This window comes from Oryzias latipes (assembly GCF_053564925.1).
Source record: "Oryzias latipes strain Hd-rR chromosome 1 unlocalized genomic scaffold, Olatipes_Hd-rR_3.1 chr1_Y".
Classification (NCBI taxonomy): Eukaryota; Metazoa; Chordata; class Actinopteri; order Beloniformes; family Adrianichthyidae; genus Oryzias; species Oryzias latipes.
In genome coordinates, this window is record NW_027616335.1 from 11,477,230 (window position 1) to 11,503,880 (window position 26,651).

At 40.8% G+C, this 26,651-nt stretch overlaps 1 protein-coding gene across 13 annotated transcripts in view; it reads right to left on the reverse strand.

The window, feature by feature from the left end:
- Window positions 1–26,651, reverse strand: part of adgrl3.1 (adhesion G protein-coupled receptor L3.1) — a 179,735-nt gene that overhangs the window by 8,793 nt on the left and 144,291 nt on the right. For 8 of the 13 annotated variants that reach the window (XM_078943683.1, XM_023956189.2, XM_023956177.2 and 5 more), the window contains 8 exons: window positions 26,162–26,338; window positions 25,387–25,596; window positions 18,905–19,125; window positions 15,988–16,054; window positions 13,010–13,101; window positions 7,321–7,489; window positions 5,304–5,483; window positions 4,754–4,847 (listed from right to left, as the gene is read on the reverse strand). In XM_078943683.1, the coding sequence (XP_078799809.1) occupies window positions 4,754–4,847; window positions 5,304–5,483; window positions 7,321–7,489; window positions 13,010–13,101; window positions 15,988–16,054; window positions 18,905–19,125; window positions 25,387–25,596; window positions 26,162–26,338 (1,210 nt within the window). The remainder of the gene's footprint in view (window positions 1–4,753; window positions 4,848–5,303; window positions 5,484–7,320; window positions 7,490–13,009; window positions 13,102–15,987; window positions 16,055–18,904; window positions 19,126–25,386; window positions 25,597–26,161; window positions 26,339–26,651) is intronic. The other 5 variants (XM_023956196.2, XM_078943686.1, XM_023956181.2 and 2 more) reach the window with 1 other exon arrangement.

The window sequence follows — 26,651 nt, forward strand, 5'->3', positions numbered from 1 at the left end:
TAGAATCCACAATTTACAACTACTCAAGCTTATATTTAGTTACGATTCTGAAAATAAACTAAAAATGGTAAGTCAAAAAAACACAACACCTTAGAAATGAAGCGACGTGTGACCAAAGTTTTCAATGGGAGTTTTTTTTCCCCTTTCTTATATGGTCTAAAAAAACGAAAAATCAAAAAGTGAAGGTGTCAGTAACAGGAAATGAGGTAGGAGGCTGCTCTTCCTGCTCTGTCTCTACCAGATGAAGCCCTTTTATCATCATTTCCATTTTTAGCAACTAGATAAAAAAAAAGAAAAAAAACTTTATATGAGACGATAAAGAAATTCTCAACTGGCTCCTACACTGCATGAGTGCTCATCGCCATGAGTCATGACTGACAGGCTGGTTGGTCACGTAAGCACAACAGGTCTAACATTTATCGCAGCATTTCCAGCGCTTTAAAGCGATGAACAGAGGGCGATTAGCCAACCAGTGCAGGTTTAGAAGCTTATGTAAGATGCTTTGCAGCGAGTTTTCCTGATCTCTTTACGGCAGGAATGAACCAAGGCGGGAATCTGTCTCACAGCCCAGAAATACAGTTGTCACAGGTGACGAGCTCAGAAGAAAAAGTCTGTAAAAAAAATGGTTTTGACTGCTTTAAGAGCCTGACAGGAGAGTGTGCAGACCTCTGACATTGAGACAAGATAAAGCAAAGGTTTATGACAGTGTGACAATTCTTTTGCCCTTTTGATGCCTCTCACAGCTTCAACAAAATAGCCAAAATCTTGGCAGCCATTTTTCCACAAAGTTTATGACCATCATGGTGTTGTTCTGTCATAAACGACAGCCCGATTGTGCTAAAATGTTTTTCTCCAAGGAGACTTTGTCAACTCCTGCTATGTGTTTTATAGATTTCAGAGAAATCTGTGGGAGGGTTTGAATACAAAAAGGGCAAAGGGGCATTTTTAGCTTTTAACATTTTAGCCCAAACATTTGTATCATTTTAATACAGGCATTTCTGAGACCCACATCTCATTTGCATGATCAGAACTTTCCATAACCCTTGTGCTATCATAGGAACTTTAACATTGGGAGTTGGGTCACCTAGACCCCACAAAATAAACCTTTTTTCTTCAATGATTTGTGATCTTCACTGGTGTCCATGGATTACATGAAATCCTCTCCACCTTTATCCACCTTTGTCATGGTAGGGAGAACACATCAATGTAAGGGTGGGGTCATAGGATAGCACAAGGGTTAAAGACCCATTGTTTAAAACTTGGTGCACATTTTTTGCCCATGTTAAAAATAAGTGCAACAATTTTGATGTCAATTTTTTTTCATCTTAAACTAACATTTTTGTGAGCAAAACTTTAAATCAGCCAACGTTTTATAATGAATATTATCTATATCTAGTTAAAAAAAAGATTTTTTTTTGGTGGATTGCATGAAAGCGCTTAAAAATCTTACTAATTGCCAAAAAAAGGTGAATTTTATGTCAAATTTTTCATATATTAGGCTTGACAGTGTTATACTTTTTCTATGTAAGTACATATTTCCTTCTTAAAGCAAAATTTCTCTATGACTTTTTCAGGTTGAGAAATGTACAACCTCTGGTTTTTGCACTCACAAAATCGAGACAAGAGGTGTGGGGTTTCTTTAGCTTTGCCTCAGTAAGTGTGTGATAATTTAGGCACTGACACACATACACACACACACACACACACACACTGCTTTTGTATCAATCTGTCATGCTAACAGCTTATTAGTGGCCTGGAGAAAGCCTGGGCCACCCTTCAACTTACAGTCTAAGGAATGGCATCGTGCTTTCAGTGCGTGTGCGTGTCAGGCTGTCTTGCCATCGGGTGTCTACACACCCTCATTACACTCGTCCCAGACAGCCAGACGTATGGATTTGCTACCACATTCCATTAAGGTTTCTTACTCTAGAATGTTTGGACATAGACAGCATAAAAATACTGCAACTACTTTGGACGAACCCTAAAAACGAATTAAAACCTTACAAACTTTTGTGGGCATTTTAGATAGCGGATCGTGGCGGACTCGGTCTGATTGGGTGAAAAAAATAAAAAAAACAATTAGACATGGTTTTCGTTGGTCTGCTGTTATAGAATAAGCGACTCGTTTAGAAGATCTGCTTGTTTGGTGACTGACAACAAAGAAAAAAGAAAACCGTGCCTCTTTTCTAAAAATGAACATCAACACTGTCTGGTTGTGTTTTAGGTTTCTGGCTATTGAGGGGCTGTTACCAGGCAGCTGATGGGTAGACAGAATATTATTCAGACAGAATAATTAAACTTGTTGAAGGTTCTCTTTTAATGTGCTGGTGAGTCCCTGATAACATTAAAATTGTGCTAACGTTTGGTCTTCTTGTTGCGTTGTTACCGCTGACTAAGTTCGAGAAACTGGACCAAGTGTGACATCACCCCTAGAAAATGGCTTACTTCTGGCTCCAACCAAATCAAGTTGATTCAGTTGCCATTTTTTCCCAATATGGATTCCGACATGTTGGAGCCGGATGAAGTCAGTAAGCAGTGAGTCGGTCTGAGTCAACAGTTCCACGGCAGCCACTCTCACCAATCAGGAGTGAGCTTGCTGGCAATCAACACTCCTTCTACTGAAAGTAGGCTCGTAAGAATCCGTCAATCAAACGTTACGAACGTTTGATGTGAGACCACATACTTTTATTGAGACGTTTGATTGTTCACTTCATTACTTTGAATAACTTACAATTACTTAAAAATATAACAGAAAAATAGGGTTAGCAAGAATAAAAGGTAGTAGAGCAAAAACAGTTATTCTGACCAATAGAATGACTGAGTAACAGCTGTTTATTTGTCAATAGAAGTCTATGGGATTTTGGCTTCTTGGAGCCAGCGGGTACTCTCTATTTGGAACATAAGAGGGGAGGGGGGGTCACTGAGTCCAGTTCTTATATGCACTCAATGGTTGTTACTTGTAACAGTTTGTCTGCATCGCTCTAACACTTCACGTCCACGCCGGTCCAGAGCAACCTTGTTGTTGGCTTCTGAGCATCCCAAACCCAGCAAAACCAGCATTAAATAAATGCTAATTGACAGAAACACAGTGCAAAAAAAAGCAAATTTTTACAGTTTGACTCCACTGGTGTGTAATCTAGAGTAAATCCAGATATAAATACGATTATTTTGGCATTGTATGTGTTAGGGCTCAATTTTACAGTCACCAATTCAATCACTGACACTCATTAAAGTTGCACTAGAATCATGTTTGGATCTTTATTCTAAATACGTTTTAAATTTGTGGTCGTCTGCCCCCACTTCCCATCACCCATCTGTTTACCTGCTCTCCCCCTAGCATCCAGCTCCTCACACCCAAATCTAACATTACCAATGCAATATCTGAGCTATCCCGCCGTACAGTTTGGGGCACCTCGAACAAGGGAAAACAACAATGTTCATGGGGCGTGGCCTGACGATTGTAGCATTTACATCATAGCAACATGCTTTTTCCTGTTTTTCTTCCTCTCTTGATCCACAACAATCTGCATAAAGAAATACTTTATGCAATTTTAAGCTTAAAACCCCACAAGAACATGTAAAAAACACCATTTAAATCTCAAAGGGTGTTAATACCTCAAAATAAAAGCTAAAGGTTCAAGCAGGGACTCTTATAAGATTAATGACACTGTTTAAGGTAGTTATAGACCCCAACATTCTCTTAAACATTTTAGGTTTAAAAAAATCATCATAAAGCACTTTAACAAGACTGAATGGAACATTAAACCTGTTGAAATTTTATACAATTCTTCTAAGGGATATAAATAAGGGAAAATGAGACATTTTTTTAGTTTGTTAAGTACTTTGTATTGTGGTGGTTTATTAGAACGACTGTGGACAAAAAGGGGCGTGGCTACAAGGTACTATTGAAATTTAGCCTCCAAACAAACATGTTTTGCTTGAAATAGTTAAACCTTTACAAAGTACTATTTTAATTTCTCAAAAACATACAATTTCAGGGCTGAAATGAAATTGATGAAAATACTTTTGAACATGTGACATTTTTCTGATGATGGATGATAAGTTACAAATTGCATTTTGGAGAACTACTTTATTTAGGTGTTTGTGAATCAGAAGCTTACTCTGCGCCAACAGTCCTGCCCAAGGTTCAGTGGTGAATATCCGACAAAATAAATACACTTTAAGGAAAAAAGCAGGTCACGGGCAACGACTAGGGGTAGAGGGGGTGGGATTGGTGGGCGCTCTACAGAAACTATGTTCTATTTTTAAGCCATTTTAGGCAAAAATGGCAACTAGGAGCGCTTTGAAAATAGCTTACAAGATGATCAGAGTGGATCTTTAAGGGTATTTCCGGAATTTTCACACTTTAAAAAAAATCTTTTTTTTTTAAGTCAGGGTTATGCTGAAATATGGAACCAGTTTACCGCCTACAAAATGAAGGTTCTAATGCTGTTGAAGTCAGCTGCAGCGTGTCAAACGTGCCTTCCATTTATAAATTGGTTGATGTTTCACCGCTGTCATTCAGTCTGCACCTTTTTCTCCTCCATTCCAGTAAAGTCTTTAAAGCAGCATTTAGAGCACTGTGTGGCATTTATGTTCTTCTGTTCTTCCACTTTTTTAAAAATACAATGCAATTATCAGGAAATGCAACTCTTTGCTAAATGACAGTATATGCTGCCTGGGCCTCCTGCTATTAATAAAGCAAACACGGTGACAGTGATGCGGATGCAAAAGCTCGGTATCCCGTGGTTACCTCTGTTGAGCGTGGCGGAGCTGTTGATGTCTCCTGTGATGAAGGAGGACTCCTGTTTCCTCACAGTGTCGTTCCACATCCGCCTGATACGGCTCTATGTGCACAGGAGAAAAGAAGCCAGGCAGAAAGAGAGGAGGAGGAAGAGGAGGGTAACGAGGATACGGAGAAGAGTAAGAAAAAATAATAATAATAATAGCAAAAATGAGGGGAAAAAAGTGGGAGTTCAGAAACAAGCGGGGGAGGAAAGACAAAACAAAGAAATGTGGTAAGAAAATGTGGAATATGATGGGCAAAAGAAACGGCAAATTAGTGCAGGAGAGGCATCAAAGGAAAAAGGCAAAACAACAACCAACGGGAGAGAGGTAGGCGGAGAAAAACAACATCAGCATTTGCGGTTCGGTGTGCCCGAATTCTTAGCAACCGTACTGGAAGTCGGGGTTTGGGATACATCGCCTTTAAAAAGAACAACCTTCCACATTTGAGCAAACGAACTTTGCCTCAAACTGTGGAGCGATAATCTCAAACCCCATTTGGCGCATTCTGGCCTCACCTGAGAGTCTGCTGTGCTGTAGCGTCCAGGTGTGCAGGCAGGTAAGCTCACCTGTGAGCCTGTGGAGTAGCGGCCGGGAGTCCTGGAGGTTGTGGTTTTGCTGGAGGAGGAAATGGAGGTCTCGACGCTCTTGCCGCTGCAACAGTGAGTGCGCAGACATTTGCCATACTCTTTGCGCACCTGGGGGAAAGAAAAAAGAAAGTAAATCTCAAAGAGAAGCAAAAAAAAAGAAAAAAAAATCGCAGACATTGACTGATGGTCCCTCTCAGCCTCACGTATATTGAAGCATACCTTCAGGATGATGTAGCAAGATAAAGAAAACACCTCTTTCCCTCTAATTCCCAGAGTAAACATTAAACTCAGAAAATAAAGACATTAAAAAATTAACTTCATAAACTTTCCTCCATTAACGTCCACCCTTAAAAAAACCCACGTATCTATCTTAAATGGACACATTCCTCAGGGAGACATCCGATGCACTTGTAAACTGGGAGCATCTGCACTTAGATCCCAATCAAGTTAGAACAAACAAGACTGTAATTGATTTTTAACAAGCTTGTTGGACTGGCAGACGCGGATTGCCACACGGTCTGTTTGAACAGCTGTGTGCTGAGTTGCTCCATGCATCTTGAGAGAAGGCGTGTTGGGCCGAGTCCAAAGAAAACCTCAGCACCGTTCCGAAGACGACTCTCTGGGTAGCTGAACCCACAGCCCGACACATACTCGAGTGCGGCGTTCGCACTCGTTCGTCACCAGTTGTAAAAGCTCACCCTTTCAGCAGCACTTCTGTAGAGAAGAACACTGATGGCTTTTTTTTTCCCTTTTCTTTTCCAGATTACCACTAATCTTGGTGATTCACGGGTCCTGATGATTTGGCTCAAACTGAGTGTGACATTTATCTCAAATGTAAAATATCACGCAAGTGAATTTTCAGTAATCCTTTAGAGCTGAGGTGGGCCATCCCAGGCCTTAAGGGCTGGTGCGTCGGCACACTTTCCGGATATCCATTCCCTACTCTTAACTGATTACTTGGATCAGGTGTGTCCAGCTGATTAGAACATGATAAAGCAAGGTATCTTTACCCTAGAACACTTTCACTCTGAAAAGGTATCATTTTTTCCGGGTAATTTTTACCCGATGTAATATACCCAACAAAAAGTACTGGTCATAAAAAATAGATTAAAACACGACAACACATGATAAATTAGACTGGTTTACTTTTATTTTCAACTGTGGTATGTGTAAAAAAATGAATTAGAAAACATAAGTTCTTGAAAACATGCCAGAAAAATTACAGAAAAATTTGGAATTAAAAAATTCCAAAAAAATACTATAATGATACTGGAAACTTGGTCTTTGATCCACCCAGTCATGGGACATGTGAGACTTCCCTGGTGAAGGCACAGACTCCTTGACACAGGACATATTGAAATTCATGTAAATGGTTTTCCTTGGGTGAAAATCACCCAGCAATGGTGCTCTAGGGTTAGAGAACATGCAAAAATTTGGCTCTTGGTGTTGACCCCCGCTTTTAAAACCTATATAGCATATATGATGAAGTTTCTGCGTTGAGCGCGGTTGATGGACCAAATTATAGAAATCAATGATTCTGAAAACTGACTAAAGTAGCAAATTGTTCAACGTAAAAACTGGTAAAGCTGCTCTTCTTGGCTTTCAGAATCAGTTGGATTGAAGTTAGAATTACGCTAATTTTGTAAACAGTTAAAGAGTTACCAAAGGTTTTTAACTACCATTACTCGATAACTGTTTTTTATGCAATTGGTAAAATTCCAAGAGTTTTTTAAAGCCAGCAAAAGTAGTACAGTGTTGCATGTCAACTCAAAACTACCTGTCTTGTCTTTGAGAATCCATTGGAATTACATTGATTGCATGAAAGGTCAAAGTCAAAGAGTTTCTGTTGTTCAACGATTGTGTGCTATTTTCTGTCACCTGCGATGGATCCACAGTTGAAGTGTTAAACCACCCTGCGGAAGTATTGAACCTTTCTCCCGCTCACCTTTTTCTGCAGGATGCAGTGGAAGATGAAGATAAACATGCCCTGCAGGGAGTTGAAGATGGTGAAGAGGTAGGCCATGATCACCGTGCTCTCGTTGATGTACATGAGTCCAAAAGCCCAGGTGAGGCCCAGCAGACACAGCAGAGCGATGGCGCCGATCACCCAGGACCTGAGTCAGTGAAAATCCAGTTAGCAGGACACTCTACGCAATTGAAATTCAGACATGAATTTGGATCTAAAAAGCTAGTCAGCCGAGGCTAAAGCATTGTGGGGGCCAGGAGAGAGTCGTCAAAGGGTAGGTGGTGGGGGCTATTCTGAGACCAGGCACTGTGGGAGAGACGGAAGGAAGGAACAGTGGGAGCTTTGCTTAAAGTATTCATACTTGAACAAATCGCACAGCGTTTTCTCTTTTCAAAAGCGGGTATAATCAAGCTAGCTGCTCTAAAGCGCTTAACTAATACTTCATTATGCATTTGCTAACATGAATAAAGGGCATCTTTATTACCTATTACACCTAATTATTACCTAATATTTTCATATTTAAAGGGTGTCCATAAGAAAAATGCAGTGACATTAGCTGTTAAATAAAAAAAGCTGTCTAGGCTGTGAACCCTCGTTTAAAATAAAAGCTTTGAAAAAGAATGAGTCATAGGCTAAATGCAATAGTCACGCTGAGGTATGTTTACGTGCCGATCTTTTTGTGTGTATCTGTGTGTAGGTCCATTTGATTGGCTTCATAGAGCAGCAAGCAGAAGGACATTACAGCCTTTACAAATGACATTTCCCACAAAAGGTCACAGTTTTGGGTCTGCCGCAGCAGCAGAGGCGATGACTGTTAATTTGATTGGCTGACTGGGCAGTGATCACCTTTAATGCGACGGAGGGGAAACAAAGGAAAGAGGAAAAAAAAAAGACGAGAAAAGAAAAGAGGAGGTGTGGGAGGGAGAGAGCGAACAACACCGAGAGGGAAAGATATTAGCAGCATCATGAGGAGGGAAGGGAGACGGAGGAGGCGAGTAAGTGAGTGAGACTAAGGTGATTGATCTGCTGTTGCCCTCCGTGGCACCATTCAGGCGAGACAGAACCTCCAATAAAGCTTGTCTGATGACCCTCTTCAATAAAAGGAACGCTCATCTTTCTCCTCTCTGTCCCACTGTTTCAGACTCTCCCCCCTAAGCCCCCCTGAGTCAAGGTTTTTTCTCTCACCCAAATTTGTTGTTCCTCTTGAATTCAAAAAACTCCATTGTAAAAAACCAATGGCACATTTTTTATTTTTTTTATGAAATCTTTTGGAAGGCACAGATTATAGAAAGCGGGGTCTAAAGACAAACAAAAGGAGAACTGAAGAGTGATCTTACCAGAGCTAATCCACAACAAGAATAATTAATGATGGCGTGACGTCAAAGGGACAGAGCAAACAAAAGGTAGACAAAATAAATATGACAGAAAAAAGTAAGACAGATGGAGCAATTCATAAATTAGCCACACAAAAAACACAGAAATGTATGAAATGATAGAAAAACCTGACCTAAACCTAATTAAAGATTGAGGTCACTTGCAAAATAAGATGCACTAATGTCTTTGCAAGAGCCATTAATGTCTTATTTTGTCAAAAATCAATAAAATAAAAAAAATAGCAAAGTGTCAACTTTGACATGACTAGGGATCTGCAACCTTTAACACTAAAAGAGCCACCTGGACCAGTTTCTTAATGACCAGCAAGAGTCATTTTTTGAAAAATATACTTTATGTTTTTGCATTAACCCAATAATTGATCATTTTTAAATATTTACAATAATTTGATTACTAAAGTGTTACACTTTTCTACATTTAATTATTTTAACTTTTTTTTTGTTTTACTTTCAACAGCATATGAGTTCCTTTCAAAATAAAATGCCCCCCTGTGTCAAATAAGATCCTCTTGCTTCAGCAGCTTTACTAGAGTTTAAAAAAGCATGAAAGCCAAATCCAACGTGACGTTTTCATTCTTTCATCCTTTTTCCCTCATTTACTATCAAATATAAACACGACAACATTGGTTGTCGTGTTTATATTTTATAAGGGATGAAAGCGTGACTAGACCATTCTAAAACCCTTCATTTCTGCTTTCCTTTGGAGACATTTTCAAAGAGGGCTGGTTTAGGCTTTTATTGTGCTTCATGACCTCAGTGCTCTGGAACGTCAGTCACTAACTGATGGGAAACACTGGCTTCAGCATTTCAGGTTCCCTAAGTTATGGGAAGTTGTTTAGTTCCTGAAGATGCAAGCAGCTCCCTGTCATTACAGAACCAAGCCCTCTGTTTGACTGTCACACGCTGTAACAGCACGCATATCTGATTCCTGAATATGATGGCCGTCTAGCAGTGTCTTTTACCAACTCCACCACAAATGCATGGTTTGTCTTGTCTATTCGGTATTATTAAGTAAGTCATGGACTCTGACCTTTAGTTGAGTCCTGTAAGGCCTGCACTGGTTATGCTCAGGTTCTTTTATGCCCCCAAAATGAGTCACTGCTTCACTATTGGGAGTCATTATAGCCAACCTTGAACTGGACGTTTAGAATCTGCTTTGGAAATTCTTTAATTCACCCCAAATGTGCTACTTTTCCAAACTTTTATTGTGCCTTGTTTTTCACTGATTTTTCTGTGAATTCCTGAAATAATAGTTCGGACAGGAATCAGCCCAAATAGCACAAAAGTCACTATTCTTCACATTTTGGTTGTAAACAGTTTTAAATTTAGAAACAGCTAAAAAGGTTTGGTTTCTTTTATTTTGCTAAATCAAAAATAATATAAAAAAAAACCAGGAGTTTTTTATGTTTACCCTGCTTCCTTTTGCTGAATCAATATGTTTGCTGATCTTAGTCACTGAAAGTGTATAAAAGAAAATAAAAAGTTCTGGCAGGGCTTTGAGCTTGACTGGTTTAAATGTTGCCAGTCAATGACGTAATGAAAACCATAAAAAAGATTTATATGAAAAAAAAAAAAATCAAACAGAGTCGCTTTAGAAACCTCTTATTTGCTGCTCTGCAACATGTCCTTGATTTTTACAAAAGCAAAGATGAGTTTTTATTTCTGAAACATTTCACCCTAGGAATTCTGATTAACTGTGAGGTATTCAAACAGAAAAAAATTATTATCATAAAATTCCCCTTGACAAGCAAACAGCATTTGTGTTATTAACTCTGACCTAGGATTTCAGCCCTTAAAACTTTCATTTTTGAAATTTTGTGAAGCTTTTATTTTGAAGTCGGATGAAAATCACAGGCAGCACCGAAAACACAATTTAGTCGAAATGCACTTTATGCAACATGACGACACAGAACGACATATCATGACGTACGTGGATCTAGTCGTCTTCAAGTGGATGCAACAGAATTATGCTCAGCAGGATAAGTGCTGTGTCTGCGTCACAGATCCGTTCTTTTTCAAACTGTATTTTTCAGGTATGTTTGTAACACTTGAGTAGACAGGTGTGTGGACAGGCCCCGCCCCTTTTGACTAACATTTACACCAGGCAGTAATGATGGTAACCCTCCAGCATTTTGTTGCTTTATGATTGTAAACCCCCCCCCCCCCCCCCCCCCACCACCACCACTTCTGTAATCCTCCTCCAGATTTCCTTAACTTCCCGTTTCCAACAGGACAAGTTGCAAAAAAAAACAGCTGTATTTTTCCATCTACTTCTGATTCAATTCACTTACATTTTATTGATTTAACCCAATATTACAACTCAGTTTTCTCAACTGGCTTCCCATTGGTAATTGTTCAAAAACATAGAATCAGTTATAAAATACAATAGCTGATTGTTAAACTAAACCAAACTAAACTAACTAAGTTAACCTGGGCATCCCTGTCCTTAGACCCTCCTTCTCGGTATGGAGAAACTCCTTAAAAACAAAAAAGAAACAGATTTTGGGGAAAACAAAACAAAAAATCACATTGATTAATATTTGAAAAAATCCTAAAAAAGGCTATTTTTATTTAAATTTTCACAAGAAAAGTCCTCCGTCAACAAAAAAATGCCACAAGAGCATATTAAAAACACTAAAAAACCCAACTTTCCCAAGTGACCCAAGTGAATCTTCAAATTAAAAGCCTGGACAGAACGACTACAGTGACTCTAATATTGGGACAGCACCAAAAGCAAATTGAAAGCGTGAAACAATGCACTCCGTAACGACTCCATTATCTTTTTTGCTGAATCTGTGCAAAAACCCAAGTGATATCCATGAGGATTAATTACTCTAAGTGGTTGCATTTTAGTAGAAAATGAGCAGAATGTGTTTGAACTAAATAGTGCCTATTGACATTTAAAAACACAATATTGTATGTTTTTATTTTGCTTCATGCATTTTTTAATTCAATCTTTTTATAGCGGATGAGCTTTAGAGACGTCACAGATAATGAACAGTGTTTTTTTGTCTGTTTCTCGGCTCCTCATCAATCTTACATCGATTCTTTTTTTGGTTCTAGTCCTGTTCTTAAAGAATGAGAGTCTTGCTTGTGCTTCACATCATGCTGTCTAGATTCATTTTCAAACAACAACAGTCTGCAGAATCATCGACTCGCAGGTTATTCGTGGCGCATTTGTTCTTGGAAGTTATATTAAATATTTTCAAAATCCAACATTGTATTTCATCTCCTTCATCTTCAGCTAAAAACAAGGATTTGGGGAAAATGCCAGACAGTAGAAGCTGTGATGTGACATCTGACTTTGGTGGCAGGTGAGCAAGTGTTGTGTTTACGTCACAGAACGGCGCTGCCGTCTCCTCCGAGAGCGAGTAGAGCAAAAAAAAAATAAAAGTGTCAGACTGCAATGTGAGAGCGGCAAACAAACCTTAAAACCTGTCGCACGCATAATTACTCATCCAGATTTGTTAATCCGCGAACAGGAAGGAAAGTAACAATGGCAGCTGTTAATAATCTTCCACGGATTTCTTGCTGCACGTGAATCCTGACAGCAACATAATCCAACAGGAAAACAAGCATTTGACAGATATTATACTATTACTGAGAGACATCTGTGCTGACTTTCATTCATCCTGGATGGTTCTATAGAAGGAAAAGTTCTAAAAAAGGATCATCTGGACTATTTTCTTGTATTTTAATTAAAGATGTTCTGTCATTAAAAACAAATGCAACTCTCAAAAGCAAATCTCTTCTCTCTTCACTGCAAAGTTTTTGAAGTACTATTCAGGATGTTAATTTCATTTCGTAGCTCCTTGCCTTAGTTTAAGGTCATTTTACATAATGAGGGACCAAAGGGGTTAACCCTGCTCTCCGAAATTAAAAGATGTGCAAACAAAAAGGGCAACTCTGTAGTTGGAAGCAGTGCGCTGTCTTATTTTGTCCTAATATACTTGTGAGTTTTGAAGGTCAGAAAACCCAGAAAACAAATCTGTGAAAACATGCAATTAATGAAGGCTAATATTGATATAAAATGTTGTTTTGTGCTTCATGAAAAGCATGACACCATCTTTATTTTTTTTGGGTTGAACTCTGTTCCTCCTCTTTATCTAAACCTCCTACTCTACTGGACCTTTGTGTCTCCCTTCTTAAATTAAAATCCATCTTTTATTCCTGAGGTTTTATTCAAAGTTTTGGCGTTAAAATTATAAATAAAACAGGTCACCATCAATACATTTGCTCTGAAATGGTGGTTTGATGAAAGATTGGTATGAACTTACTTGATGTTGTCCAAACACCCGGAGTCTGGTTTCAGGATAGCCGTGTGGTGGAACATCTTATACAGGGCGATACCCAGGAAGATCACATTCAGCTGCAACAAGCGCACATACAGATGAATGCCACTAATTAAAGACGCCATATCAAAGCAGTAAATTACTGGTGAACAGCGCATATCATTTAGCCTTCCAGCTGTAATTGGCTCGGGGGCAGAGTATCGGCTCACAATCAACAAGCCTTTCTGTGCCTAAAATAGCCCAGCTTCAGGGATATGCAGCGGCCATTGCATCGCTTAAAGCTGATTGTTACGATAAACCCAATTCTCCCAGGTCTTGTATTTTCATTTGGCCTTCTAATGCATAGTTAGGTTGGTCTGGTAATGGCTGCTTGAACTGTTGGGCCGGGCCTCTTATGCCAGAGGTCAACAACCAGACATTTCTCTTGTCACTGCGTAACGACGTTGAAATAACAAATAAATTAATTCTGAAGGAATATTAAGTCTTTTGATTTGATCTATTTTGCAAAATGGAGGATTTTTTTTTTTTTAATTGGGAAAAATCATAAAAGAACAATGTAGATGTGATGGCAATAAAAGAATAGATGGATAACTAATGTCTTAAGAAAGCTAGCTTTTGTAATACATATGTTTTGGTTTTATAGAATAAATAGCAAAATTATTGAAACATTCTTTTCTAGTCCCGGCCCTGCTTGCCCACGTTTTTTTAATTGTGTTTTTTTTTTTTTAGAAGGCTGGCTTATGCAACACTACGATAAAAAGTAGGCTTTTATTTCTTAACCAACATGGATTTTTTTTTAAGGGCAAACGATGAAAAAAATCGATATTTACATGAACTTTTTTTCTTCCAGTTTGCTCATAAACATATGATTTCATGAGAAATATAGGCCTACAGGCCCCCTTTGGGTCAGCTGACCTCAGGCTGTTAGCCTAGCCTATTAGACCAAAGCAGAAACTGAAAGCTACAACTTTACTCACAAATGGTATAGTTACAAACAGATTAAATTAACAGCAAGGACACATAAAGCATGTTTTTTTCCCAACTAGGAGTCAAATTATACCACATAGACGATGCAGACCAGACTTGAACTAACTAAATGTACAGTTAGGAGCACTGCTGTTTTACAACACGTCTAAATCTCAAGCAAAGTCTGGGGTTTATGAGAGTCCGCCAGAGAAACCCGACTAATGTTTTCCTTTTTGAGTAATGTGGGTGTAATTAGAGCAAAAATCCTAATGGTCCAATGGATGTAATGTGGGGTAGAGTCATTATTTAAACTTTGCTTTGTATCCCAGAACTATGAATGGCTTACATTATGTACATGTTTGTTTATGTAGCCTGGCTGCTTTGTCTAAATGGAGTTCAGAGCATCAGTTGAACAGTCTGCCGCAAACATGTCACTTTGCTGGACTCTGAATGCATCAGTCACTGCGTTTTTTTTCTTCCTCTTGCGTGTTTGCGTCCTTGCCAACTTGTCTAACTTTATTCCTCACTCTGTTTATTTATCCAAGGTTGAGTGTCTTTTTTTTTCTCTCCATCTGAGAGCGATTTGCTGGCTGTTGACTCATTCTGAATGAAAGGACTGGAAAATGGTCAAAGTCTTTGGCAGTCTGAGTTTCACCAGTAGATGTTCAGTTTGTAATGTAGATACACAGCTACAAACAGGAAGGTAACAGGTATGAAATAGTCATGGGAAGGTTTCTACTTTATAGTGATTTATAATCACTCGGGTTGCATTGGTTGCAGGGCCATCGGAAGGGAATCGCCCCAATCGCTACAAAATGTGACACAAGTTGAGGACATCATCCGCGATTGGAATTTTACGCCCGTAGTGTATATCAGGTCTTTCAATCTATTTTGAACGATGAGAACATGCAATGGCCGACCATGATCCATCCAGAAATTTGTAGTATCTACATCCCAGGATTTCAAAGACAAAGCCACAATCACTGCATTCTAAGTACATGAGGGGGTAAACATTATTTCATTCTGACTCAGTTCCAAAGAAATAAAAACAACAACTCAACATTTTCTCTTTCTAATGCAACTATAACTTCACCTATTTTTGGATAGGATATGGAGCAGGTGGAAAATCTCTTCAAATCTATCTTTAAAAAAACGTTATTTAGTATATTGAGGGTATTAAAACAAACACACACAGAAAAAATGGTGATATAGCATCTACTGTACATTCCCTTGTCTTGTCCGGACCATTAAATATCCACAAACTTATTTATATGGATGTGTATAAAAAACAGTATCTTAAAGATTATTTATCCTCCTGAGAACCAACCCATTCATTTCTGACCTCTATAGATACCATTTTATCTCCCCGGGAAACCAATCTTCCCATTATCCCATCCAAACACAAGGGATATCATTGGAAAGACCAGGATGTTCTCATCAGGTCTTAGTAGAGAACTTTAATGAGTCAAAGGACACAATCTAAAAACAAATGTCCCCTACAGAAGACATAAATGAATGGGCTGGTTCTCAGGAGGCTACATCCCTATAAATATATCTATACACCCATAGAAAATAACAAATCACTAAAAAACATCAAGCTTGAAAAGCATAAATACCACTCAGATGTTTGTCGCTGTTATCGCGAACAGTCCCAACCCGAACCGGCCAACAGTAGGGATGCAATAAGTCTAATGCGATGGCTGATCGCTTTGAAGAATAAACCGGCCTTAATGTTAATGGGAACTTTGTTTCTCTTAAAATTCTTGTATGATTTAGTTCCTGCCCCACGTCCCCACCAAATATGTTCCCACTTAAGAGCTAATCCATGAATAGGATTATTGACTTGGTACAGTACTTTCCCTTTTTGCACACCCAAGAAGCTTAAGCCGACTGTTGAAGTCGTTGAACAAACACCTTAATCTCACCTTTAAAACCCCTTTTTTTCCCTCTGTTTGTTTGTACAGAGAGTTTCATGAGAATGCACAAATGTTCCTCACCATAATTATGAGAGTAGCGGGACCTATGAAGCTCCAAATGAAGTATGTGTCCAATCGAAGCCAGCACCTAGAGACAGAAAGATAAAAGAGTGAGAGGTGGGGGGGGCAGAGATATCATGCATGGGAACCACTGAGAAGAAAAACAGGAAGGTAAAAAGAAAGGCACACAGGATTAAAAACAGGCTTCCCTCCCAGATGGATGTAAGCTATAGAAAATTTAGAGGAGAGACATAGATTTCACGGTCACACACACACAAACAGGAGAAAATGGAGGCAAAAAAGAAAGATATTATATGACATACTGTATATCAAATGTTTCATGACTGTAAAAAAAAAAGAAAGAAAGAAATTGGGGTGGATGAAAAAGGGAAAAAGATGGAGGAGTAGAAAGGTGTTACAGGTTGGACAAAAATGGAGGATCCGGACACCATTGGCATCCATCACACACAGAAGGAGAGGCAGCGAGGGGATGAGCACCTGTGATAAATAAACCTTTACGGTCCCCTTTAGGGCACAGATATATGGCGCGGCCACATCCTGTGGTTGCAAATATATGACATGACCGAGATCATTTGAATACTGAGTTATGGAGGCCGACCTCACAAGGCTATTTATGGAGTCTGGGACTGACTGCCATGCCAGAGGAGAGAGGAGGGACGCACAAAAAAACACGCCGGTACATCATTTATGCGCGCCGCCATGCATGAACGACGTGCATGAACACACAGAAAAACCCAGCGTTTCTCGACCTCGAGGTTAGCCTAGCGGTTAAAGAGATAGCGGCGTGTGCTAAAATGATCTTATCACGACACATCTACAGTTGACAGCACCACACAAAGAGGAAGACAAAAAAAAAAGGGAGGGGGGGCGTCCCAAATCGCCCTCCAAGGAGGTCAAGCCCAACTGGTTTGCACAAAGAAATGCCAGACTGAAACTGCTGGAGCAAAAATCGCCCAGCTGATTCATGACCGAGCACTTTTGAATTATTAATCATTCAATTTTCAACACATTAGTGAGCCCTCCATTATAGGTCTCTTACTGTGTCACAGTATCCTCCATTACGGCTTCCTTTTGCTAAGTCACAGCCTTCTTCACTGTGGGACATGAATGAGGCTCGGTGCCACTGGCTAACAATATATTGGGGGGGGGGGGGGGGGGGGGGGGCACGCTCTGCATGACAAGGTGACCCTGCAGGGACTGCAGAGGATATTTTTCAAAGTTTTGCCTTGTTGTGGTTTGTCAAAAATGCTAGCCAGTGTCCTCTTCCAATCACCACAAACAGTTCTTCCAGGTTAATGTTTCAATTAGAGCTTTTTGCTATTTTCTCAATAGAGATCACAGCAAAGTGGATCTGTCCTATCGTGCTCCGTTAGTCTATGGCCTAAAGTGTAATTACTCATCCATTCTAACTCATATTTTATTAACTGGCATGCGATTAGATAATGATCTAAGGGGCATGAGAACTGGTGTTGCTCGATAGTTAAATACAGTAATTTGATCTAAGTCTCTTCAAAGTCTTGCTTAAATAGTGGAAATGTCAAATTTCTGCACTTCAAAAGGTCCCCGAAGAACCAGAAAAGTCTAAGAATTTTTTCTTGACATTTTTTTGAAGCTCTTCATAAAGAAACTAACTTGCAATTACTAGGCTTTGAGTGCAGCATTGATGTTGTTACTTGTTGACTTTTCGTACAGATGTTGGAAATCAGGACAGAGTCCCGAGCCTTGCGTTTGCTCTGTATTCAAAATGCCTTTGAAGTGACTAAAGATCTCTTCAGTCATTGGCCAGGAATTACGAGGGCAGGGCAAAGCAATTTTGCTGACCCATTTTAAACGTCTGTATCAACGTCAGGTACAACACTTTTTACTCGCTACTTTGGTACGCTGAGACATGCTGCCTGGCAGTTACTGAGGAGAAGGTAGCTAAGAGGGTACGTTGATAAGTCCAGTTGTTCCGCTCCAAGCACAGGGCCCATTAAGACTCAATCGGATGGAGACCACCACGGGGAACTGAGACCACTTTGAAAGATGGGTCCGAGAGCTGTTCCTGGTCCCAGGGCAGGATCTGCTTGGGTGTATTCAGACTGAAAATCTTTTCCAGATTATCGGGGAAAACAAACTCTAGTTGACTTTAAGCAAACCAAATGTGTCCGGTCTGAATACACCCTTAGGTGTTGCCAACGACATCTCTGGTGCTAATGGATTAAATTCAAATTCAAATTTCAACTTTATTTATATAGCGCTTTTCATGCTTCATAGCATCTCAAAGTGCTTATCAAAGGAAAAAAAAAAGACCCACTCTACTGAAAACGATGTTTTTAACATGTTTTTATGGAGGACATTTATAAAGAAAATTAAGATTGAAGTTGCTTTTCTGAGTATTTTTTTATTCATGAAACAGTTTTATGCTTTTTTTATTGAAAGGTTACGACTTAAACTCAACTCTGCCCATCCTCGTTTTTCTCACAATCAACCTTTTACCAGCGGTTGGACAAATCAATGCATTCCACACACAGGGGCAGGCTTCATGACAGCTCACGTAAGTGCAAACAAACAGGTTTGTGTGCTAACAGGCGGCTCCATCACCTTCACTTTCCTCAATCTGCTCCCCCGTGCGGACCCTCTTTTAAATCCTTCCATATTCAGACGTTGTCGCTGCTGTGCTTATGTAGACGCTCTGCGGTGCACCCTCTCTTGCTTGTCCCTTTGCCTCCCTCCTCCTCTTCATCTTTCTCAGCTTCTCTCTCGTCTCAGCCTCTCTGTGTCGACTCTCGAGAAGTGCCAAAGCTTGTCGAGTCAACTGCAGCAGGCAAGGCCAAAACGAGAGCGGGCGTTCCAGCTCTCCCAATCCCACCCCTCCTTTCCTTCCACCCATCCGCCCTTCTTAGTATTACAGGATTCTTTGCCCCCATCTACTTACACTCGGTCGGTGCCGTAGCTCCGATAGTCCACCGCAGCCGAGACCGCCACAATGATGGCGGGCACTCCGTATCCTGCCAGGTAGAAATACTTAGTCCTGGAGTGCTCGCTTTCAAACACCTCCACCAGCATGATGTAAAGCTGCACCCCTTCCAAGAACATCCAGGTGAACGCTGCCAAGAAGAAGAAATGCAGCAGGGCCGCAAACACCGCGCAGACAATCTGGGGAAGAGACGGGGAGGATTAACACACACGGTCAGACCCAACACAAAAACTCTCCAGACTGTTTCACACTGCTGACAATTTAAGGAGAGACCGTGAGTATTAAACAAAATAAAAGTGTAGAAAATGAAACAAAAACTGAATAAGAAATAACTTTATGTTTTTATTACACACAATGAACAAGGATCTTAGTAAAATAATCCAAAAAGTTGTATCAATAAAAGAAAAAAAATCTAAATGTACACAAGGTAAAGAATATCTAAAATCATGGCAATAAATGCAATATATAATTTAAACCTAATTTACTTCCCTCAGAAAGAGTCAGGGTGCCGATTTCACTCTGAGTACTTGCTTTTATTGTCGGTCCAAAAATGTTTATAGAATTCTGGGTGAAAAAGTTTCTCCAGGAAACCTTTCGTCAACGATTTAAAGCTGAGGCACATAAATACTGCATAAGGGTTTTAAATGATTGAATGGCTAAAACAGCCAAATGTTGTTTTGCTTGTTTTCTTGATTTGACTAAATTTTTTTATTAACATCTTGTGCGTGAAAAAAGGGGATTTTTTACTGTAAGGTATGAAAACTGGATAAGAAGAGCTTTTATTTTGAAATCCCCTTCATAATTTCCTGTCTTTCTACAGACTGTAAATGAGAAGTTGACAGTGAGTGTGATGTCATCCATAAAAAAGGAATTTTGGTTCCAAAGAAATGAATGAAATGTTCAAAATGTTTCAACGCCATTCAGTCGCCATCTTTTCGCAATATGCTGCAACCAGTGGCAAACAGTGATTGGTCAGAGTCGGTCTGATTTCACGTTTCTTTGGCAACCACTCTCTCCAATCAGGAGTGAGCTTGTTAGATGTCCTTTCACTGAAAGCGGACTCGGGAGAATCTGGTAAAGAAACGTTTCAAACGCTGGATGCGACCAGCGTGTACTTCCTGTTTGGAAGGCGACGGGGAAGGGGGTCCCTCAGTCCAATTCTTATATACTGACAATGCGTCCTGCTTTCATTTTGCTAAAATAATAAAAGGTTTAAAAGGATTGTGCTGGAAAGGATTTCCTTAAAGGATTTTCAGTACTTGAGTTCCTTCAAAAGTATTTTTTTTTTATATCAAAAAGTATTTTTAACAATACATCCAAAGTTTGGACCTACTTGATCCGACCTGTTGTCTACATATTTATAGAAACTGAAAGAAACAGCATTGAACTGCTGATGGTTTCAGAAATGGAATGCTGTGATAGCCCGTTGAAATAAAAGACGGGGGGTAAAAATGTGGTCTTTAAGAAAAAAAAGCCACTGCATAAAACGGAGACTGAATAAACACACCGCTGTGATGTAGGAGTTTGCTGAGAGACAATTACCTAATGTCTGAGAGACAAGGAGTTTAGAGGGCGAGGAGAGTCACTCATTTCCATTTCTAATGAACACCCAGTAAAGCTTTCCCAACTAATGTGCAATCTCACACACACACATACACACAAAGGTATAGAAAAAAAAAGTGTCCCCTTATGCAAAAGTCATTACGTTTTCCTTCTGGAATAACTGCCCCCGGGCTGGGAGCTAAGCGATGCTGAAGATGTTAATGGAGGTCAAAAATAGTTGCCTGTAATTAACGGCAGAACAGCAAAAAAAAAAAAAAAAGACAAATAAATACAAAGCAGAAACGCCGTTCTGTCTCTCGCAAACACACACAGAGAAATGTGTCATTGTAGAGGCACACTTTTCATCAGATCATCCGGCGTCTTTGTTTGCCGAGAGATTGTTTTCTCTCTAAACGCTCGGCGGGACACAAAGGCCTGTGGCGGTTCTTGTGTAGCACTGGGGAGATAAGGGCACAGCCTTTGGCGCTTCCTCCCAACAGGACACACAACTCGTAATGATTTAAACAGATCAGTCACACGCGGGAGCACACTTTCAACACTGTGAATTACACTATGAACACATCAGCTGCTTTTGTTTGGTTGACCCTAAACATCACCTCAACCGTTGACTGTATATGAGAACTGGACTGAGTGACCCCTCCCCCCATTGTGTTTCAAGAAGCCAAAACCCCCTAGTTTTCCGTACAGAAACAAACAGCTATTACTCTGTCATTGTTTTTGTCAGAATAACCATTTTGCTACCTATTTTTTTATATTCACGCCAAAAATTTCACAATATTTTTTCCTTTGGCTGATGATATTCGTCTTTGCGTATTTGCCTGAGACCAAGCACTAAAACGTATGGAAGTTCCTCTTTGCTGACCGTAATAGGTGCCATGTTGTTCACCTTTCGGCTTATCACGTCAAGGTTCGCCACAGCAAATCCGCTTTCACTGATCGCACAGGTGGTTAGGCAGGGACTTTTTATGCCGGATGCCCTTCCTGACACAACTTTATATTTTCAAGGCACAGGCAGGAGAGCAGCCCCCCCGGCGCGGCGGGGGGGCTGCTCTCCTGGTTGGGCTGGGGCGGCGCTCTCTTTCCCCCCATGCCTCCCTGCTCTCTGGCTCTGGGGGCCTCGCGGCAGTCCGGGGGGCGGTTGTTCCCTGCCTGCTCCCGTGTGGCTTTGGGGGGGTTCCGGCTGCCGCTGCTGCTGCGGCGGGGGTCTTGGTGTGGGGATGGCTGGGCACTCTCCTTCCTTCTTTACACATTCCTCCATCCATTTTAGAAGAACATAAACACTCACCTGAGCACAGGTGTTAGCTCACCTTTGCACCAATAGTTTGCATGATTGAATGAATGAAAGATTTCACACTAGTTGGTTTTAAGGCATAAGTATGCATGTGTGAACACTATCTGTTTTGTGTACATGTTGACATGTGGACATTTTGCAGCTAGCAGGTGTGTTGAAAACATTTGAGTGTGTGTGTGGACAGGCCCCGCCCTTTTTGTACTACATTTGAACCTTACCGTGAGTGATTAACAACCAGTAAACTTGTTGCTTTATGCTGCTTCATTGTCTTAAGGCCCGTTCACACCGTGACGAATTTCTTTCGCCGACGTTTAACGCCTCGTGACTAAACAAAGGGCACCAATGTGAGTGTGCACACCGACGCGAAAAAACGCCACGCGTCAAAGCGTCAAAAAAAAAACGTCTCGGGTTCGCTTTTTTTTTTTGACGCGCCGCGTCGAAATCTATTCGACCAATGAGAATGCCGCTTTTGCACACGTGTCTGGAGCTTCTGAAGTTACAGTAAAACACAACTTGGGGGCGCTCAAACACAAAACTGCCTTGCTGAGCACATACCAACGAAGAAGATAGACGTCAAGTAGCGTCTACACTGCCGCGAAGAAATAATGACGGACATTCTAAAATATCCCCGAACGAAGCACCAGTTGGAGCTACTGGTGCTTGAAATATTCATGTTTTCTTTGTATTATTCTGACTAGCGCGTAAATACTGGCTCTCTTCTTCTGAGTGAAAAGCGACTTTAAGAAGCCTAAAGTTGCGCAGCGCCACCTTGTGTACAGGAGTATTTCTGTTTACATTAAGCGCCATCTAATGTCAGGGAATGAAATTGCATGTTCGCTCGGCTCATCGTCAGCGAAAATTGCCTGGGTGTGAACACAAAATACGTGGCGAAAAACGCTGGCGAATAACGCCTGGCGAATATTCGTCCCGGTGTGTACGGGCCTTTATCCCCCCATCCCCTCCTATTATCACCATCCTAACCCGCCCCCCCTCTCTCTAACATCCCTCTCTCTTCTTCCCTTCTTTCCTTTTCCGTCCGGTCCAACACCAAAGATTTTCAAACATGGTTGAAATTAATAAAGTTTGGCCTAAATTACAAAAGGGGTTTATTCAGACATACCTTTGGTTTGTCTGAAGATTAATAACCCCTCTTGTTAAAGTAAAATATGTCCATATGTCCAACACAAGAGGCCCTCAGCTCTCATCTGCCTGCGCAGCTGTTGGACAGGACAAGTTAAAAAAAAAAAGGCACAGGCAGACCCAGATAGACAGCAGCGCTAAGGATCTTGCCTAAGTCCTGATGACACAGACTGGATTTTTTTCTCTTTTGTTTCATTGGGCCCCTGGGAACCAGTTGCAGGTTTCCTGCGAGCCACTCCTACACCTAGCCAACTGCGCCATCCAGCCGCAACACACAAATTTCAAGTGAGTCCAAGGTTAAATGTTGTTGTTGGTTGCAAGTATAACCTGAAATCTAACAGTAACCTTTCCTCCGGATCCTTCCCTCCTCCTGCGGCCTAACTTAGTCCAACTCAGGCCAATCACTGCATACAGACAATGTCCGACTCCAACATGTTGGCATCCATTTTGCAAAAAAAAAAAAACAACAACACAAAAAAACAACTATTGACTTCATCTCGTCGGAGGCAAAAATAAGCCATTTTCTATATGTGACGACAGACTGACTCGGTTCAGTTCTCATGTACAATCAACAACACCACTTCACTTTTGTGGGAAGGGAGGGTCAGAGTGGAGACCAGATCTTTGACATGCAGTGAAGTACTTACCCAATCAACGTGAATCAGCTGATTCCATTGCAAAGAAAAGCAGCTTTGGCTGGAATTAGCTTATCCACTTTGATTGCACAAACGGTCAAAAAGTTACAGCTGTAAAGCGTTGCATGTCATTGCAGGGATGCTTTTCACCAGAATCCACTGGAATTCTTGCATCAACTTTTCAAGAGTTATGGTAGTCAAAAAAACGTGAAATTTTGATCATGCGTGATATATACGTAATTCAGGAGTGTTTCTTGCGTTCGTCATTTGTCGATGTCTGTCTTGGGTTTCCAATGAGTCTGTGTATGTTTTTGGTTTTGAGCTGTTCAAAATTTTGGGTCGGTTGAGAATTATGCACTTGGTGCGTATTTCACGTAGTGTTTATGCAATTATTATCTAAGTCTTACGCAGTTGCGTGTAATTTGTGATGCACACGAAAATTTGTGGCTCTCCACGACTGTTCCACGTTTGTCTAATGGATTTTCACAGCATGTACCACCGATGTATAACTTTCAGATCGCGTATACGGCGCACATATCACATTAAAATGAAGTAATTGACGTAAAAATCACTAATAAACTACATAAAAACAGTACAATAATCACACATGGTTCACATTACTCGTACTTCTTTGGTGGTTTTAACGTGGTTCATTCGTGATATATCTGTGAAAATTTCACGCAACTTTTCTCCCTTTTTCCACATATATTCACGTATGACTAATTTTCATCTGTAGAATGTGCTTAGTGCCTGTGTGATACAGCCTTAAAAAGATAATACAAGAATGTGGATAATAGAGCTAATAAGAACTGCTGTACTTTACAGTCCATTACTTTTTTTTCCTGAATTCCTGCTCTTCACCCACAGAAATGAGTAGGGTGTTGAATTCTGAATCATAAAAAATGATTAAACTGTGACTAAATACCAACATGTGTTGTTTGTTCCCTGCCTGACCTTGCTTGATTGGAAGGTTTCAAGATCCTATATTTTCGTACAAGAAAAAAAGCAGGTATATAAATTATGAGGAGAAAAAAAAATCCTTGACAATTATTGCAATACCATATGGTGTGCTTTTACTGGCAACATTTACATTAAAAGCATTTTTTTTCAGGCTTTGCTTCGTCTCAGCAGCACTAAAGCTGCAACTGCTTGCACAGCATAAACCTTTAAGAACACCACTTTGCTGCAATCAATATCTAAGAAAAAAATGTTTTATAAGTATGCTTTCTTTCCAACACAAAGGGCTCATTTTTCTCTGCAGCTCCCAAAATGTTTTTCTACTCTAGCAGTGACACCTTCACACTGAGGCCTCAGATTAAGTACAGTAGGAGTGCAGGATGAATTCCCAGATGCAGGTCATGCAAGGCTTCATTTTTACAGTTATTTATCTTCAACACAATCAACAGACTCCTTTGGTCAAACAGATATACTGCAGAACTTATCTCAAGGGCAAATATGGCCAGTGAAGACTGACATCATCAGATAAAACTCATAAACCTCTAAGAATTACTGCTGCAGGTCTGCCTGGAAAAGCTTTGCATTGTAAATATAGTTCCCTTTTGGGGATGGATTCAAATGGGACAAATTAAAGTTTTAGACACTTAAATGTATTAGGTTGCCTTTTGCATTCACAAAGTGCAACAATTCAATCCAACAGTCAGTGATGTGGCTCCAATTTGCAGTGCAATTACTGTGAGGCTGTGTTCTGTTTGGTTGGTTCATGAATGTGTTGAGTAAAGGAGATGTCAAGAATTCACTTCTTTAAAGTCCGACATAAAAACAGTAACAATCCCTAAATCTAGTCTTCTTACCGGTTGATCTGCCTTGTTGATCCCAACCAGAAACAAGGACTCTGCGATGAACAGGCTGATGCAGAGGTTCTTGTGAATGGTGTTGCGGTCACTCTGAAGCCCTCGGAAGAAGCAAAAGGTGAAGATGCAAATCAGCAGGCACACCAGGGACAGCAGGATGCCCACCCACGTGATGACGTCCAGGAGCACGTCGTGCATGCTGTCCGTTTTCTGCAAGAAGAGCGAGATGGAAGTAGAGCGTTTAAAAAAAAAAAGACACCCACTTACTTGCTTGCACACGGGTGTTCCATGTGACTTTGTTTTGCAGGAATCGCACATGAATCGAATCCTTGAAAAATGAAACCCACTGACAGACCCCCCCCCCCCTTGCCTCTCTACTCTCGCCATCCCTGACTGATGTGAGCCTCGCTGTGTGTCGCTGAACGTTCAGGGCCGCGGCGTTACGCTGCATTGCACAGGTGTGCAGGCTCTATCCATCAGTGTCCTGCAGGCTGGCAGGCAGAGCAATGTTCAACATAACATTGCTGTGATGGATCTACTGTTCAAAACCTCACACAGCGTGCACAGAGGGCAGCCAAACTCCCCAGCTCTGACCATGACCTCTTTGGATGTAACACACATCCTCTGGCTCAGATGGAGAGAATAGATGTCACGCGGCTGATTCGTGACAAAAGAGGGAGACAAACCCCGCTAAGCCTGAGCCCACAACCTAGACAAATAGCACTTTTACCATTCCAGCGTAGGCACAACACAGCACGGCTGCATAAAGGCATACCTTCACTTCCACATGAGCCATGAGGACCGCAAAGCTGGTCAGGTGGGTGCAGGAGCAGGTGGTGTGTGTGCGATTGGTGGCCAGCAACCGGCAGTCCTGCGTCGACCAGAATCCCGTCATGGTGCGCTTGGAGTAGCTCCAGAAAGAGCAGTTGGGATTGAAATTCTTTTCCGAATGCTGAGGGAGGGTGGGAAGGAAACAAGAGACACGGCGATCAGGATGCACCCCAGACAAAACGGACCAATCTGACAGACAGAAAAGCAGGAGGGCCAGAGGAGCTTGATGGCAGAGAATAGACACTTGGCCACGAGAAACGAAGTAGGCAGAAAGCACGGCGTGGCTGAGGAGCCAAAACAAGTGAGAAAAGTGGTGGGAGGAATTGGTGGGAAACAGAAAAAAAAAAAAAAAAGGACGGGAGCAAGTGCACACACAAAACAACACAACAAACAGACGCAACAGAATGCAAAAGTTCAGCAACAAATAAACATAG